At 40.0% G+C, this 18,705-nt stretch overlaps 1 protein-coding gene across 1 annotated transcript in view; it reads left to right on the top strand.

Moving 5' to 3' along the window:
- The window catches only part of LOC110454384 (hydrocephalus-inducing protein-like), a 154,655-nt gene that overhangs the window by 57,224 nt on the left and 78,726 nt on the right, over positions 1 to 18,705 (top strand). The window contains exons 38-44 of the mRNA XM_021503856.1: positions 8,523 to 8,663; positions 9,043 to 9,226; positions 11,857 to 11,998; positions 14,196 to 14,276; positions 16,303 to 16,545; positions 16,754 to 17,046; positions 18,117 to 18,202. Coding sequence (XP_021359531.1) covers positions 8,523 to 8,663; positions 9,043 to 9,226; positions 11,857 to 11,998; positions 14,196 to 14,276; positions 16,303 to 16,545; positions 16,754 to 17,046; positions 18,117 to 18,202 — 1,170 coding nt within the window. The remainder of the gene's footprint in view (positions 1 to 8,522; positions 8,664 to 9,042; positions 9,227 to 11,856; positions 11,999 to 14,195; positions 14,277 to 16,302; positions 16,546 to 16,753; positions 17,047 to 18,116; positions 18,203 to 18,705) is intronic.

Below are 18,705 nucleotides of genomic sequence, written 5' to 3'. Positions count from 1 at the left end.
TCTTGACAGCAAATAGACTTTAACATCTCTTTACAGCAAATAGACTTTAACATCTCTTTACAGCAAATAGACTTTAACATCTCTTTACAGCAGATAGACTGTGACATCTCTTTACAGCAAATAGACTTTAACATCTCTTTACAGCAGATATACTGTGACATCTCTTTACAGCAGATAGACTGTGACATCTCTTTACAGCAGTTAGGTTAGACTGTGACATCTCTTTACAGCAGATAGACTGTGACATCTCTTTACAGCAGATAGACTGTGACATCTCTTTTCAGCAGATAGACTGTGACATCTCTTTACAGCAGATATACTGTGACATCTCTTTACAGCATATATACTTTGACATCTCTTTACATCAGATAGACTGTCACATCTCTTTACAGCAGATAGACTGTGACATCTCTTTACAGCAGATAGACTGTGACATCTCTTTACAGCATATATGACTGTGACATCTCTTTACAGCATATATGACTGTGACATCTCTTTACAGCAAATAGACTGTCACATGATATTCTCTTTACAGCAAATAGACTTTGACATTATATTCTCCTTACCCCAAACAGACTGACTTTCAATGTTAAAAGTGGACTTTGACACTTGCCTTAAAGATAGCAACGATATTTTCCTTACAGGAAGTGGACTGCAACATTATTTTGTAGTAACAATAGGTTGTTCTGATAGGCAGTAGCCTTTGGTATTGTCCTGATAGGCAGTAGACTTTGGTATTGTACTGATAGGCAGTAGACTTTGGTATCGTCCTGATAGGCAGTAGACTTTGGTATTGTACTGATAGGCAGTAGACTTCGGTAGTGTCCTGATAGGCAGTAGACTTTGGTATTGTTCTGATAGGCAGTAGACTTTGGTATTGTACTGATAGGCAGTAGACTTTGGTATCGTCCTGATAGGCAGTAGACTTTGGTATTGTACTGATAGGCAGTAGACTTTGGTATTGTACTGATAGTCACAGTAGACTTTGGTATTGTACTGATAGACAGTAGCCTTTGGTATTGTACTGATAGGCAGTAGACTTTGGTATTGTACTGATAGACAGTAGACTTTGGTATCGTCCTGATAGGCAGTAGACTTTGGTATCGTCCTGATAGACAGTAGACTTTGGTAGCGTCCTGATAGGCACAGTAGACTTTGGTATTGTACTGATAGGCAGTAGACTTTGATATTGTCCTGATAGACAGTAGACTTTGGTATTGTACTGATAGACAGTAGACTTTGGTATCGTCCTGATAGACAGTAGACTTTGGTATCGTCCTGATAGGCACAGTAGACTTTGATATTGTCCTGATAGACAGTAGACTTTGGTATTGTCCTGATAGACAGTAGACAATGGTATTGTACTGATAGGCAGTAGACTTTGGTATTGTACTGATAGGCAGTGGACTTTGGTATTGTACTGATAGGCAGTAGACTTTGGTATTGTATTGATTGGCAGTAGACTTTGGTATTGTCCTGATAGACAGTAGACTTTGGTATCGTACTGATAGGCAGTAGACTTTGGTATCATCCTGATAGACAGTAGACTTTGATATTGTCCTGATAGGCAGTAGACTTTGGTATTCATCTAGCAGGAATTAGACTTTTGACTGATCCTGAAAGGAGACTGATGTTCTCCTCTCAGGAAGTGGACTTAATCATTGTCCTGACAAGAAATACCCAGTGAAAGTTTCATGGCAGGAATTCAATGAAATCTGACATTGACTGACATCAAATGGCCCCAGCAATGTTTAGATTGGAGTGTGACATTGACTGACATCAAATGGACCCACCAATGTTTAGATGTACAGTAGACTTTGGTATTGTACTGATAGACAGTAGACTTTGGTATTGTACTGATAGGCACAGTAGACTTTGGTATTGTACTGATAGGCACTAGACTTTGATATTGTCCTGATAGGCAGTAGGCTTTGGTATTGTACTGATAGTCCCAGTAGACTTTGGTATTGTACCGATAGGCAGTAGACTTTGGTATTCATCTAGCAGGAATTAGACTTTTGACTGATCCTGAAAGGAGACTGATGTTCTCCTCTCAGGAAGTGGACTTAATCATTGTACTGACAAGAAATACCCAGTGAAAGTTTCATGGCAGGAATTCAATGAAATCCGACATTGACTGACATCAAATGGCCCCAGCACTGTTTAGATTGGAATGTGACATTGACTCACATCAAATGGCCCCAGCAATGTTTAGATTGCAATGTGACATTGACTGACATCATAGGCAGTAGACTTTGGTATTCATCTAGCAGGAATTAGACTTTTGACTGATCCTGAAAGGAGACTGATGTTCTCCTCTCAGGAAGTGGACTTAATCATTGTACTGACAAGAAATACCCAGTGAAAGATTCATGGCAGGAATTCAATGAAATCCGACATTGACTGACATCAAATGGCTCCAGCAATGTTCAGATTGAAATGTGACATTGACTGACATCATAGGCAGTAGACTTTGGTATTCATCTAGCAGGAATTAGACTTTTGACTGATCCTGAAAGGAGACTGATGTTCTCCTCTCAGGAAGTGGACTTAATCATTGTCCTGACAAGAAATACCCAGTGAAAGTTTCATGGCAGGGATTCAATGAAATCTGACATTGACTGACATCAAATGGACCCAACAATGTTTAGATGTGAATGTGGCAAGTATTTCGCAGTAGACTTTGGTATTGTATTGATTGGCAGTAGACTTTGGTATTGTCCTGATAGACAGTAGACAATGGTATTGTACTGATAGGCAGTAGCCTTTGGTATTGTACTGATAGGCAGCAGACTTCTGTAGTGTCCTGGTAGGCAGTAGACTTTGGTATTCATCTAGCAGGAATTAGACTTTTGACTGATCCTGAAAGGAGACTGATGTTCTCCTCTCAGGAAGTGGACTTAATCATTGTCCTGACAAGAAATACCCAGTGAAAGATTCATGGCAGGAATTCAATGAAATCCGACATTGACTGACATCAAATGGCCCCAGCAATGTTTAGATTGGAATGTGACATTGACTGACATCAAATGGACCCACCAATGTTTAGATGTGAATGTGGCAAGTATTTCCTGAAAGGAATGAGACTCCCATGATTGTGTTCTGACCCAAAAGAAAGATTAAAGTTGTCTAGAAGGGAAGTTGATGTTAACATTGCTCTTATATATAATCTTAAATTTGACATTATCCAGACATAAATTTGACTATGACATTCTCTTGACAAAGTTTTAGACTGACATTCTCCTGATAGAAATTAGACTGACATTTTGCTGGAAGACTAGGTTGACATTACAGAAAGTTGACAGATTGTGTTGTTTTGAAGGAAAGTAATATGTTGTTTTAATTCTTATTTTTTCAATGAAAACTGCTTAGTTAAGCTTGATCAAAATAAAAATAAAGGAATGTTGCTTAATTACAACCTACTTTCATTATTTTGTGCTTAGCCTAAATTTTGTGTTTTACTGATATTGGACACTAACCAGCAATAGAGAATTACTTGCAAATATAATGTAAAAGCAGTATATATATATATACGTATGTAAAAGCAGTATATATATATATTAGCAAAGAAGTAATAATGACAGTGCAAGCAAAGGAATTGGTCAAACTTTCAAGGCAGTCCGCCCTTTTTTCAAGACAGCAGCATGAACACTTAGTTATCACAACATTATAACAAAACGATGAACAGCCAGTTATCACAACATTATAACAAAACGATTAACAGCCACTATAAACAATACTACATGTTTTGTACAACATAAAATACATAAAAAAAACCCAAGTTATTTCTCATGGAATATACAAATGTTATCTTTAAGTAATATGTATCCAACACACATTTGCTTGTTCCAATCCAGTGTCAATATATTGGATCATACAGCTGTCATTATCACTTAAGAGGCTTATACTTATAGATTTATATTTATGTATCAAATAGAACTAAAATATGATATGACCTGTTTAAATATGATATGACCTGTTTAAATATGATATGACCTGTTTAAATATGAGTTGTAAATCTAAGTAAAATGTAAAGATCACAGAGATTCAAACCATCAGAAATTGTAATGATGTAATTGTGATTATAGTATTTGCTTGGCTGAATTATTACAATGGTAGTATCAGATTTTAATCAAATACACTGGGATGACAGGGAAAAACTTTTATTATTCTGAATTGTACAATAAATGGGTCATATTTCATAGATCTGTATTTTCATTTGGCGTGGCTATACCCTTCTATAGCTGTTGTATGACGAGGTTCCTCTAGGAGAGTATTACATTAGTGTAGATGCTGTTTGTATGACGAGGTTCCTCTAGGAGAGTGTAACATTAGTGTATCTGCTGTTTGTATGACGAGGTTCCTCTAGTAGAGTATAACAGTTAGTGTAGCTGCTGTTTGTATGACTAGGTCCCTCTAGGAGAGTATACCAATTAGTGTAGCTGCTGTTTGTATGACTAGAGTATAACAGTTAGCGTATCTGCTGTTTGTATGACGAGGTTCCTCTAGGAGAGTATAACAGTCAGTTTAGCTGCTGTTTGTATGACGAGGTTCCTCTAGGAGAGTATAACAGTTAGTGTAGCTGCTGTTTGTATGACGTGGTCCCTTTAGGAGAGTATAACAGTTAGTGTAGCTGCTGTTTGTATGACGAGGTTCCTCTAGGAGAGTATAACAGTTAGTGTAGCTGCTGTTTGTATGACGAGGTTCCTCTAGGAGAGTATAACAGTTAGTGTAGCTGCTGTTTGTATGACGAGGTTCCTCTAGGAGAGTATAACAGTTAGTGTAGCTGCTGTTTGTATGACGAGGTTCCTCTAGGAGAGTATAACAGTTAGTGTAGCTGCTGTTTGTATGACGAGGTTCCTCTAGGAGAGTATAACAGTTAGTGTAGCTGCTGTTTGTATGACGAGGTTCCTCTAGGAGAGTATAACAGTTAGTGTAGCTGCTGTTTGTATGACGAGGTTCCTCTAGGAGAGTATAACAGTTAGTGTAGCTGCTGTTTGTATGACGAGGTTCCTCTAGGAGAGTATAACAGTTAGTGTAGCTGCTGTTTGTATGACGAGGTTCCTCTAGGAGAGTATAACAGTTAGTGTAGCTGCTGTTTGTATGACGAGGTTCCTCTAGGAGAGTATAACAGTTAGTGTAGCTGCTGTTTGTATGACGAGGTTCCTCTAGGAGAGTATAACAGTTAGTGTAGCTGCTGTTTGTATGACGAGGTTCCTCTAGGAGAGTATAACAGTTAGTGTAGCTGCTGTTTGTATGACGAGGTTCCTCTAGGAGAGTATAACAGTTAGTGTAGCTGCTGTTTGTATGACGAGGTTCCTCTAGGAGAGTATAACAGTTAGTGTAGCTGCTGTTTGTATGACGAGGTTCCTCTAGGAGAGTATAACAGTTAGTGTAGCTGCTGTTTGTATGACGAGGTTCCTCTAGGAGAGTATAACAGTTAGTGTAGCTGCTGTTTGTATGACGAGGTTCCTCTAGGAGAGTATAACAGTTAGTGTAGCTGCTGTTTGTATGACGAGGTTCCTCTAGGAGAGTATAACAGTTAGTGTAGCTGCTGTTTGTATGACGAGGTTCCTCTAGGAGAGTATAACAGTTAGTGTAGCTGCTGTTTGTATGACGAGGTTCCTCTAGGAGAGTATAACAGTTAGTGTAGCTGCTGTTTGTATGACGAGGTTCCTCTAGGAGAGTATAACAGTTAGTGTAGCTGCTGTTTGTATGACGAGGTTCCTCTAGGAGAGTATAACAGTTAGTGTAGCTGCTGTTTGTATGACGAGGTTCCTCTAGGAGAGTATAACAGTTAGTGTAGCTGCTGTTTGTATGACGAGGTTCCTCTAGGAGAGTATAACAGTTAGTGTAGCTGCTGTTTGTATGACGAGGTTCCTCTAGGAGAGTATAACAGTTAGTGTAGCTGCTGTTTGTATGACGAGGTTCCTCTAGGAGAGTATAACAGTTAGTGTAGCTGCTGTTTGTATGACGAGGTTCCTCTAGGAGAGTATAACAGTTAGTGTAGCTGCTGTTTGTATGACGAGGTTCCTCTAGGAGAGTATAACAGTTAGTGTAGCTGCTGTTTGTATGACGAGGTTCCTCTAGGAGAGTATAACAGTTAGTGTAGCTGCTGTTTGTATGACGAGGTTCCTCTAGGAGAGTATAACAGTTAGTGTAGCTGCTGTTTGTATGACGAGGTTCCTCTAGGAGAGTATAACAGTTAGTGTAGCTGCTGTTTGTATGACGAGGTTCCTCTAGGAGAGTATAACAGTTAGTGTAGCTGCTGTTTGTATGACGAGGTTCCTCTAGGAGAGTATAACAGTTAGTGTAGCTGCTGTTTGTATGACGAGGTTCCTCTAGGAGAGTATAACAGTTAGTGTAGCTGCTGTTTGTATGACGAGGTTCCTCTAGGAGAGTATAACAGTTAGTGTAGCTGCTGTTTGTATGACGAGGTTCCTCTAGGAGAGTATAACAGTTAGTGTAGCTGCTGTTTGTATGACGAGGTTCCTCTAGGAGAGTATAACAGTTAGTGTAGCTGCTGTTTGTATGACGAGGTTCCTCTAGGAGAGTATAACAGTTAGTGTAGCTGCTGTTTGTATGACGAGGTTCCTCTAGGAGAGTATAACAGTTAGTGTAGCTGCTGTTTGTATGACGAGGTTCCTCTAGGAGAGTATAACAGTTAGTGTAGCTGCTGTTTGTATGACGAGGTTCCTCTAGGAGAGTATAACAGTTAGTGTAGCTGCTGTTTGTATGACGAGGTTCCTCTAGGAGAGTATAACAGTTAGTGTAGCTGCTGTTTGTATGACGAGGTTCCTCTAGGAGAGTATAACAGTTAGTGTGTAGCTGCTGTTTGTATGACGAGGTCCCTCTAGGAGAGTATAACAGTTAGTGTAGCTGCTGTTTGTATGACGAGGTTCCTCTAGGAGAGTATAACAGTTAGTGTAGCTGCTGTTTGTATAAAGAGGTTCCTCTAGGAGAGTATAGTATTAGTGTAGCTGCTGTTTGTATGATGAGGTTCCTATAGGAGAGTATAACATTAGTGTAGATACGTTGCAGGGGTTTGACTCCCTGAGTCATTGTGAAAGGGTATAGGGTCACCTGTATCATAATGTTGTTTAGGGTCACCTGTATCATAATGTTGTATAGGGTCACCTGTATCATAATGTTGTTTAGGGTCACCTGTATCATAATGTTATATAGGGTCACCTGTATCATAATGTTGTATGGGGTCACCTGTATCATAATGTTGTATAGGGTCACCTGTATATTAATGTTGTATAGGGTCACCTGTATCATAATGTTGTATAGGGTCACCTGTATCATAATGTTGTATGGGGTCACCTGTATCATAATGTTGTATGGGGTCACTTGTATCATTATGTTGTATGGGGTCACCTGTATCATAATGTTGTATGGGGTCACCTGTATCATAATGTTGTATGGGGTCACCTGTATCATAATGTTGTATGGGGTCACCTGTATCATAATGTTGTATGGGGTCACCTGTATCATAATGTTGTATGGGGTCACCTGTATCATAATGTTGTATGGGGTCACCTGTATCATAATGTTGTATGGGGTCACCTGTATCATAATGTTGTATGGGGTCACCTGTATCATAATGTTGTATGGGGTCACCTGTATCATAATGTTGTATGGGGTCACCTGTATCATAATGTTGTATGGGGTCACCTGTATCATAATGTTGTATGGGGTCACCTGTATCATAATGTTGTATGGGGTCACCTGTATCATAATGTTGTATGGGGTCACCTGTATCATAATGTTGTATGGGGTCACCTGTATCATAATGTTGTATGGGGTCACCTGTATCATAATGTTGTATGGGGTCACCTGTATCATAATGTTGTATAGGGTCACCTGTATCATAATGTTGTATAGGGTCACCTGTATCATAATGTTGTATGGGGTCACTTGTATCATAATGTTGTATGGGGTCGCCTGTATCATAATGTTGTATGGGGTCACCATGCAATACTCACTAACCTATGATTATACTGTGTTAAGACATGTTTAGTATTAGATATGATACATTAACTAAATACATAGTCGATTTAATACTTGATACAAATTGTGAAGTTAAGTGTTTCCTGAAAATGATCCCCCAGGATTTTAGGTCATCTGAGACAAAGTTTAAATCACCTAATATGATTGCCTTTGATCACCCATTGTCCATCAGTAGACAAGTCACTTTTTTTACTTCTTCTCCATTACCTGAACAGATGTAAATTTTACATGAAGGTTCCATGGCCAAAGACATAATTTATTTTATATTTTTATTATATGGATCTAGAATGAAGGTGAATTTATCATGACCGTGACTACTGGTACATTGTATACCAGATACTTACAGTGTTAAAACTCAGGGGCAACACTGGATATTACAGGGGAATTAGGGCAAAACTTTGGCAGTATGTAATATCAGCTCATAATTTGGTCAGAATATTTGTAGCTCAAAGTAAGGATGATGCTGAGAATTTTGACATTAATAGACTTGTGACCCCTTATTGGTACAGGTACCGAGCAGTCCACCGCCTTTGGCTGCACCCATAGCCCGCCGACTCAGCGTCAGCGCAAGTGTAGCAGGTGAAGAAGGCTTGATGAGCTGTGTGCTGCCTGAGGATCTACTAGTTGACATCATCTCTGAGAGATTACAGGTAGGTGTTACTATCATCTCTGAGAGATTACAGGTAGGTGTTACTCAACACATTCAATCTCGCCATGACTTCTACACCATAAAATATATCTTCATCAAACTTTAAGTTTTGACCTACATCATCCCCAGAAGGAGTGTACGATCATAAACAGGATGAAACTAGAAATATTGTACCTGCAACAACCACAAATGTGTTGAGACAGAATGAAATTAATAATGATAATTAATTTTTAATGGCTTCTTTAACCTTTCTATCATTTTATTCCAAAAATGGCAAAAAATTCCCAAGCAAATATGCATATTGGATGAAAATGGGGACATGTGTTTGTTAAAAACTAAATTCCTGTCTGTGTATATACAGCAGTATCTACTTTTTGTAGCTGAATGACTGCCATCGTGGTGTTGTACTGGACGGCCTGGAAACATTATTTGCCCAGAATCTTCATACTGCTGCCAACGTTATCCTGAAGGCACTCAATAATAGACGCTTCATTTACTTTTTAACTCTTAAACTCGACTACTGTGTACTGAAGGAACAGGAGAAAAAAGCCCAGGAGGAAAATGGTAGGTAACACACGCACTAATGGTAGGTAACACACACACTGATGGTAGGTAAAACACACACTGATGGTAGGTAAAACACTGATGGTAGGTAAAACACTGATGGTAGGTAAAACACACACTGATGGTAGGTAAAACACTGATGGTAGGTAAAACACTGATGGTAGGTAAAACACACTGATGGTAGGTAAAACACACACTGATGGTAGGTAAAACACACACTGATGGTAGGTAACACACGCACTAATGGTAGGTAAAACACACACTGATGGTAGGTAAAACACTGATGGTAGGTAAAACACTGATGGTAGGTAAAACACACACTGATGGTAGGTAAAACACTGATGGTAGGTAAAACACTGATGGTAGGTAAAACACACACTGATGGTAGGTAAAACACACACTGATGGTAGGTAAAACACACACTGATGGTAGGTAAAACACACACTGATGGTAGGTAAAACACACACTGATTGTAGGTCACTACAGCACATACATGTATTAGTTGTTTGAAGAATTCTACTTTACAATAAAAACATCATGAATATAGATCAAAGCCTAATGTGATTCCAATTGTGGTATGCTATTAAACTGTATGGGAATTTTTCTGCTAAAGGACAGGTTGGTTCTTATTTTTTTAGGTCACCTGAGCTTTGCTCAAGTGACCTATTCCAATCGCTTTTCGTCCGTCGTCGTCCGTCGTCCGTCCTGCGTCGTGCGTCGTGCGTCGTGCGTAAACTTTTACATTTTCAACTTTTCAAACTTGGTCAGAATCATCCTTGGTAGATGAGGCTTCAAAATTGTAAAATTGGGATTCCTACCCCCACCCCTGGGGCCAGGGCGGGCCCCAAAGAGAAAATTATCCAATATTTCAAAAATCTTCTTCTCCAGACTCACAGGTACTACAGTGATTTTCTCTACGTGGAAAGAAAGATCATCAGGCGCTTTACTTAAATTGTAAATTTCAGGACCCCCGAGCTATCCGTTCTCCCTTGGGGAGGGGGTAAAGTTTACTATAGTTTATATAGGGAAATAACACTTTTGGGTATATTTTGACAACTTTCTGTAGGAAATTATTTTTACTTGGTGAGAATTATCCTTGGAGGTAGATGGTTTCAAATTGTAAAATTGAGATTCCTACCCCGACCCCTGGGGCCAGGGCGGGGCCCCAAAGGGAAAATTAATCAATATTTCAAAAATCTTCTTCTCCAGACTCAGAGGTACTACAGTGATTTTCTCTACGTGGAAAGAAAGATCATCAGGGGCTTTACTTAAATTGTAAATTTCAGGACCCCCGAGCTATCCGTTCTCCCTTGGGGAGGGGGTAAAGTTTACTATAGTTTATATAGGGAAATAACACTTTTGGGTATATTTTGACAACTTTCTGTAGGAAATTATTTTTACTTGGTGAGAATTATCCTTGGAGGTAGATGGTTTCAAATTGTAAAATTGAGATTCCTACCCCGACCCCTGGGGCCAGGGCGGGGCCCCAAAGGGAAAATTAATCAATATTTCAAAAATCTTCTTCTCCAGACTCAGAGGTACTACAGTGATTTTCTCTACGTGGAAAGAAAGATCATCAGGGGCTTTACTTAAATTGTAAATTTCAGGACCCCCGAGCTATCCGTTCTCCCTTGGGGAGGGGGTAAAGTTTACTATAGTTTATATAGGGAAATAACACTTTTGGGTATATTTTGACAACTTTCTGTAGGAAATTATTTTTACTTGGTGAGAATTATCCTTGGAGGTAGATGGTTTCAAATTGTAAAATTGAGATTCCTACCCCGACCCCTGGGGCCAGGGCGGGGCCCCAAAGGGAAAATTAATCAATATTTCAAAAATCTTCTTCTCCAGACTCAGAGGTACTACAGTGATTTTCTCTACGTGGAAAGAAAGATCATCAGGGGCTTTACTTAAATTGTAAATTTCAGGACCCCCGAGCTATCCGTTCTCCCTTGGGGAGGGGGTAAAGTTTACTATAGTTTATATAGGGAAATAACACTTTTGGGTATATTTTGACAACTTTCTGTAGGAAATTATTTTTACTTGGTGAGAATTATCCTTGGAGGTAGATGGTTTCAAATTGTAAAATTGAGATTCCTACCCCGACCCCTGGGGCCAGGGCGGGGCCCCAAAGGGAAAATTAATCAATATTTCAAAAATCTTCTTCTCCAGACTCAGAGGTACTACAGTGATTTTCTTTACGTGGAAAGAAAGATCATCAGGGGCTTTATTTAAATTGAAAATATCAGGACCCCGAGCTATCCGTTCTCCCTTGGGGAGGGGTTAACGTTTAATATAGTTTATATAGGGAAATAACACTTTTCGGTATATATTTTATATATTTTCAGCAGAAAATTGCTCAAACTTAGTCAGAATCATCTTGGGTAAATGAGAGTTTTACTTTGTAAAATTAGGATTCCTGCCCCATCCCCAGGGGCTAGGGCGGGGCCCCAAAGGGAACATTTACCAATATTTTCAAATTCTTATCCATTGATGACATGACAAGTATTGTATTTCACTTAGTTTACATGCTGATTTCCACATCACATCTAAACAATAAAATAAAGCTACCAGTATCTATGATATAACTCAGGTGACCGCTAAGGCCCTTGGGCCTCTTGTTTTGACAGAGCGTCTAGCTAGAGAGGAAGAAGAAAATGACAGAGTGAGATTAGAAGAGATGTCGGAGGATGAATATGACGCGCTGCCAGATAAAGAGAAAGCTGCAGTTGACATGAAGAGACTTGACATAAAGAAAGAAAGGATAAGAAAGTAAGTAATGCCCCCTGTTAGGTAACCTTAGTGATAGCTAAGTAATGCCCCCTGTTAGGTAACCTTTGTGATAGCTAAGTAATGCCCCCTGTTAGTTAACCTTTGTGATAGCTAAGTAATGCCCCCTGTTAGGTAACCTTAGCCAAAGGTAAGTAATGCCCATGTTAGGTAACCTTAGTGATAGCTAAGTAATGCCCCCTGTTAGGTAACCTTAGTGATAGCTAAGTAATGCCCCCTGTTAGGTAACCTTAGCCAAAGGTAAGTCATGTCCAATGTTAGGTAACCTTAGTGATAGCTAAGTAATGCCCCCTGTTAGTTAAATTTAGTGATAGCTAAGTAATGCCCCCTGTAAGGTAACCTAAGCCAAAGGTAAGTGATTCCCCCTGTTAGTTAACCTTAGTGATAGCTAAGTAATGCCCCCTGTTAGGTAACCTAAGCCAAAGGTAAGTGATGCCCCCTGTTAGTTAACCTTAGTGATAGCTAAGTAATGCCCCCTGTTAGGTAACCTAAGCCAAAGGTAAGTGATGCCCCCTGTTAGTTAACCTTAGTGATAGCAAAGTAATGCCCCCTGTTAGGTAACCTAAGCCAAAGGTAAGTGATTCCCCCTGTTAGGTAACCTTAGTGATAGCTAAGTAATGCCCCCTGTTAGGTAACCTTAGCCAAAGGTAAGTCATGTCCAATGTTAGGTAACCTTAGTGATAGCTAAGTAATGCCCCCTGTTAGGTAACCTTAGCCAAAGGTAAGTAATGTCCAATGTTAGGTAACCTAATTAGCCAAAGGTAAGTAATGTCCAATGTTAGTTAACCTTAGTGATAGCTAAGTAATGCCCCCTGTTAGTTAACCTTTGTGATAGCTAAGTAATGCCCTCTGTTAGTTAAATTTAGTGATAGCTAAGTAATGCCCCCTGTTAGGTAACCTAAGCCAAAGGTAAGTGATTCCCCCTGTTAGTTAACCTTAGTGATAGCGAAGTAATGCCCCCTGTTAGGTAACCTTAGCCAAGGGTAAGTAATGCCCCCTGTTAGTTAACCTTAGTGATAGCTAAGTAATGCCCCCTCCTTAGCCAAAGGTAAGTAATGTCCAATGTTAGGTATCCTAATTAGCCAAGGGTAAGTAATGCCCCCTGTTAGGTAGCCTTAGCCTGTCACATTGTGTCATGTGTCCTTCATTGTTAGGTGTCCATAGTTTGTCATCTGTTCACAATTGACTTTTTTTGGACATCTTATTAAGAACTATTTAAAAGATTTATCTTGAATGTGTTAAAATCCTTAAAAAATACATCTGGCCAAGTTCAAAAAGGCCAAAGGTCTTGCAATTAACGAGTAAGTTGCTGGGATGAAGGGTTTTCAAACTTTTCAAATAAAAGACCTTGATGTTCATTCAAGGTCAAAGGGGTCTACAATATTTTGAAAAAGGCTTATGATTATATTTTATACAGTATGGTAGACCTATCACTTTTTCCAAATAATTAACCTTGACATTGGAACAATAAATTGAAAACTGCAAATTCATTCCTAAATTTCACACATAGTGTTAACTGCAGTATGTCCACATGGTGTTAACTGCAGTATGTCCACATGGTGTAAACTGCAGTATGTCCACATGGTGTTAACTGCAGTATGTCCACATAGTGTTAACTGCAGTATGTCCACATGGTGTTAACTGCAGTATGTCCACATAGTGTTAACTGCAGTATGTCCACATGGTGTTAACTGCAGTATGTCCACATGGTGTTAACTGCAGTATGTCCACATGGTGTTAACTGCAGTATGTCCACATGGTGTTAACTGCAGTATGTCCACATGGTGTTAACTGCAGTATGTCCACATGGTGTTAACTGCAGTATGTCCACATGGTGTTAACTGCAGTATGTCCACATGGTGTTAACTGCAGTATGTCCACATGGTGTTAACTGCAGTATGTCCACATGGTGTTAACTGCAGTATGTCCACATGGTGTAAACTGCAGTATGTCCACATGGTGTAAACTGCAGTATGTCCACATTGATAATTACTTATTTGAGCTGCTTCCTACTAAATCAGGTCTCCATTGTAACAAAGTTATGTTGACAAAGCTGACTATTTACGTGATCATTTTCTCAGATTGGTTGATCAATTATAGTACAAATAAGGGCCGCACTGTTGATGAAAGCTCTTGAACATGTTACAAAGTTAATATTTTTTTCTTGTTTTTATAACAGAGAAAATGAGGAGCGCATGGAACGTGACCGTTTGGAGCGAGAGGCTGCTGAAGCAGAGGCCAAGAGACTGGAGGAGGAAAAGTAACCTTCTTATTCATATTACATTTATCCAGTAGAATCATTTATTCATTGTCCTTGATATGAGTTATTTTACATGTGTGACACTGTTAAATTGTACATAGACTGGTCCTAGACCAACCCATGTCTGTCTGGCACACACCATAGGCTGTATCCTAGACCAACCCATACCTGTCTGGCGCACACCATAGGCTGTACCCTAGACCAACCCATATCTGTCTTGCACACACCATAGGCTGTATCCTAGACCAACCCATATCTGTCTGGCACACACCATAGGCTGTATCCTAGACCAACCCATATCTGTCTGGCACACACCATAGTCCGTATCCAAGACCAACCCATACCTGTCCGGCACACACCATAGGCTGTAACCTAGACCAACCCATATCTGTCTGGCACACACCATAGGCTGTACCCTAGACCAACCTATATCTGTTTGTCACACACCATAGGCTGTATCCTAGACCAACCATAGGGTAACAGTGTACAGTAGCTTATGGTGACCATAGGATAGCAGTGTACAGTAGCGTACGGTGGCCATAGGGTAGCAGTGTACAGTAGCGTATGGTGGCCATAGGGTAGCAGTGTACGGTAGCGTACGGTGGCCATAGGGTAGCAGTGTACAGTAGCGTACGGTGGCCATAGGGTAGCAGTGTACAGTAGAGTATGGTGGCCATAGGGTAGCAGTGTACGGTAGCGTACGGTGGCCATAGGGTAGCAGTGTACAGTAGCGTACGGTGGCCATAGGGTAGCAGTGTACAGTAGCGTACGGTGGCCATAGGGTAGCAGTGTACAGTAGCGTACGGTGGCCATAGGGTAGCAGTGTACAGTAGCGTACGGTGGCCATAGGGTAGCAGTGTACAGTAGCGTACGGTGGCCATAGGGTAGCAGTGTACAGTAGCGTACGGTGGCCATAGGGTAACAGTGTACAGTAGCCTACGGTGGCCATAGGGTAGCAGTGTACAGTAGCGTACGGTGGCCATAGGGAAACAGTGTACCGTAGCCTACGGTGGCCATAGGGTAGCAGTGTACGGTGGCCATAGGGTAGCAGTGTACAGTAGCGTACGGCGGCCATAGGGTAGCAGTGTACAGTAGCGTAGGGTGACCATAGGGTAGCAGTGTACAGTAGCCTACGGTGGCCATAGGGGAGCAGTGTACAGTAGCCTACGGTGGCCATAGGGGAGCAGTGTACAGTAGCGTACGGGGGCCATAGGGTAGCAGTGTACAGTAGCGTACGGTGGCCATAGGGTAGCAGTGTACAGTAGTGTACGGTTGCCATTGGGTAGCAGTGTACAGTAGCATACGGTGGCCATAGGGTAGCAGTGTACAGTAGCGTACGGTGGCCATAGGGTAGCAGTGTACAGTAGTGTACAGTGGCCATAGGGAAACAGTGTACCGTAGCGTACGGTTGCCATAGGGTAGCAGTGTACAGTAGTGTACAGTGGCCATAGGGTAGCAGTGTACAGTAGCGTATGGTGGCCATACGGTAGCAGTGTACAGTACTGTACAGTGGCCATGGGTGATATTTTTGTACAATGAATAACCCCTATAAAATTACATGTATCAAAACTTTAAAAAAAAAAATCAGCACTAAAATTAGCATATACATGATGAGGTGGACTTTGTGGGCTTCACATTAAAAAAAAAATTGAATTTAGTTATTTAGTTTGAGACTACATTTTTGGCCATATTCAAATCTGTGTCTACACAACAAAAGCTATAGCCTTTCATGTAGTCTATTTTTGTACTCAGCACATGTGTAAATATTGTGAAAAATCCACCGGTATTGAGAACATGAGAACAGTCAATTACCAAATTCCTCAAACACCTAGATCTGTTTATTTGGGATCAAACATTGGTAAACTTACTGATTATCCACGTCAACTACCTGTTATGTGATGTTGTGTAAAATAATCAAAATATATAATAGCGGTAGAAGAGAAAACACTGACTGGTTTTTTTTCAAGTCAGTTATAGCTCAGTATAATGTGTCCAAATGATATATTATTTGCTTGTTTGATTTAAGACCTAAGAAGAAGGGTAAGAAGGGCCCAGAAAAGGAGAAACCTAAGGATGAGCCTGCCAAGGATGGTAAGAAGAGTGTGGCTGCAACAGGCAAAACAACCAGCACCGACCGTATACAAAAGTCCCAAGGAGGTCCTAAACCCCACGACAGTGACCATCCAGTCAGCAAGGCCGGGTCCAGTATCACTGACCGGCCAGAGTCACACCAGACAGAGAAAAGTGACACAGTTTTAGACGATGGAAAGTAAGTTCAGACAGTGTTAGAGAGATAAGTAATATACAAGTATGATGTACAACTATATAGAAATGTTTAGATTATCTCAGTTTCTGTGTATTGGTAGGTTTAACATGCTGTAATATTCAGTGACTTGATGAAGCTGTGTTTTCTTGATGAGAATTTCTGTGTATCTAGACACAATGACGGAAATTATATCATTCTATTATCTGTATAGGAAGGGAAAGAAAGGAGGCAAAGATGCGAAAAAACCTGGTGATGGAAAGGAAAAGTCAGACAAAGAGAAAGGAGAAAGCGAAACTGAAATTGTACATGACCCTCTCAAAGAGTCTGAAATCTTACTCATGCAACGATTCCGTACAGTTGAGCATTCTAGCAAGGAGATTGCTGACCTCATTGAGTTCTGGGACAGAACCACACTTGGTATCAAACGACCACCCACTCCCTCAGAAAAGTCTGAAGAAGATGGACAGCATCATCCACCATCTGGCAAAAAAGCAAAGGGCAAAGGTCAATATGCATTTACAACAAGCAAGTTTATAACGTCAATAAATACGTCACAAGTAGAGTTATCCCTATCACAATACATCACAAGTAGAATTATCCCTATCACAATACATCACAAGTAGAAGTATCCCTATCACAATACATCACAAGTAGAAGTATCCCTATCACAATACATCACAAGTAGAATTATTCCTATCACAATACATCACAAGTAGAAGTATCCCTATCACAATACATGACAATTAGAAGTATCCCTATCGCAATACATCACAAGTATAAGTATCCCTATCACAGTACATCACAATTAGAAGTATCCTTATCACAATACATCACGAGTAAAAGTATCCCTATCACAATCCATCACAAGTAAAAGTATCCCACTCACAATCCATCAAAAGTAGAAGTATCCCTATCCCAATACATCACAAGTATAAGTATCCCTATCACCACACATCACAAGTAGAAGTATCCCTATCACAGTACATCACAAGTAGAAGTATCTCTATCACAATACATCACAAGTAGAAGTATCCCTATCACAATACATCACAAGTAGAATTATTCCTATCACAATACATCACAAGTAGAATTATCCCAATCACAATACATCACAAGTAGAATTATCCCTATCACAATACATCACAAGTATAATTATCCCAATCACAATACATCACAAGTAGAAGTATCCCTATCACCATACATCACAAGTAGAAGTATCCCTATCACAATACATCACTAGTAGAAGTATCCCTATCACAATACATCACAAGTAGAAGTATCCCTATCACAATACATCACAAGTAGAAGTATCCCTATCACAATACATCACAAGTATAATTATCCCTATCACATTATATCAATAGCATATCCCCTTGGATGTTGGACATAGCTTAGAATATATCTGGTCCCAGAATCAGGTCACAGAATGATATCCTAATTTCTTATGTTTTCTTGGAAATGTTGCATTGCACAGCATACCTTTCTGAACTTAAAAGTCCAGATTGTTTGATTATCATGGGACCAGAGACTTGTACCAAGTAACACAGGCAGTCACATAAGCATTATGTTTACAGATAAACATGACAAACAGGAGAAAGAGAAAGAAAAGGAAAGACAGAAACAGATAGAGAAAGAAAACGCTGAAAGAGCTGCTAAGGAGGTGAGTAAAGCCTGCTTGGTAACTGTGTGGGGCAAGGTGGTCAATCAGGAGGTGGCTATATAAACACTTGAAGGGATCTATTATTTGGTAGAACAAGACCCATAAGTGAGTCCCTTATTGTATTGCTGTGCACTAATTAGGTGCCTGTAATGATCCCCATCTAGCTAGTGAGATGGGTATATAGTCATTACTTTGTCAGTGTGGCTGACACACCCATTGTTAAAGCTTACTCCTGCATGGTAGGTTAAAGATATGTAATGAACCCCTGAACACAATTTGAGGGTTCTCTTGCTTTACGATGTTGACTTTTTTAATTATTACTTGTAAAAAAAAGTTTGTTTAAATTCAGCATTGTAGGAATTTGGAAAGGTCTTTGTCAGGGAAAAGTTGGAAAGGTCTTTGTCAGGGAAGAGTTGGAAAGGTCTTTTTCAATGAAAAGGTGGAAAGGTCTTTGTCAAGGAAAAGTTAGAAAGGTCTTTGTCAAGGAAAAGTTAGAAAGGTCT

Source organism: Mizuhopecten yessoensis, unplaced genomic scaffold (genome assembly GCF_002113885.1).
Source record: "Mizuhopecten yessoensis strain PY_sf001 unplaced genomic scaffold, ASM211388v2 scaffold7817, whole genome shotgun sequence".
NCBI lineage: Eukaryota > Metazoa > Mollusca > Bivalvia > Pectinida > Pectinidae > Mizuhopecten > Mizuhopecten yessoensis.
The sequence above is the reverse complement of the archived record's forward strand: the minus strand, read 5'-3'. Positions and strand labels throughout refer to the sequence as shown.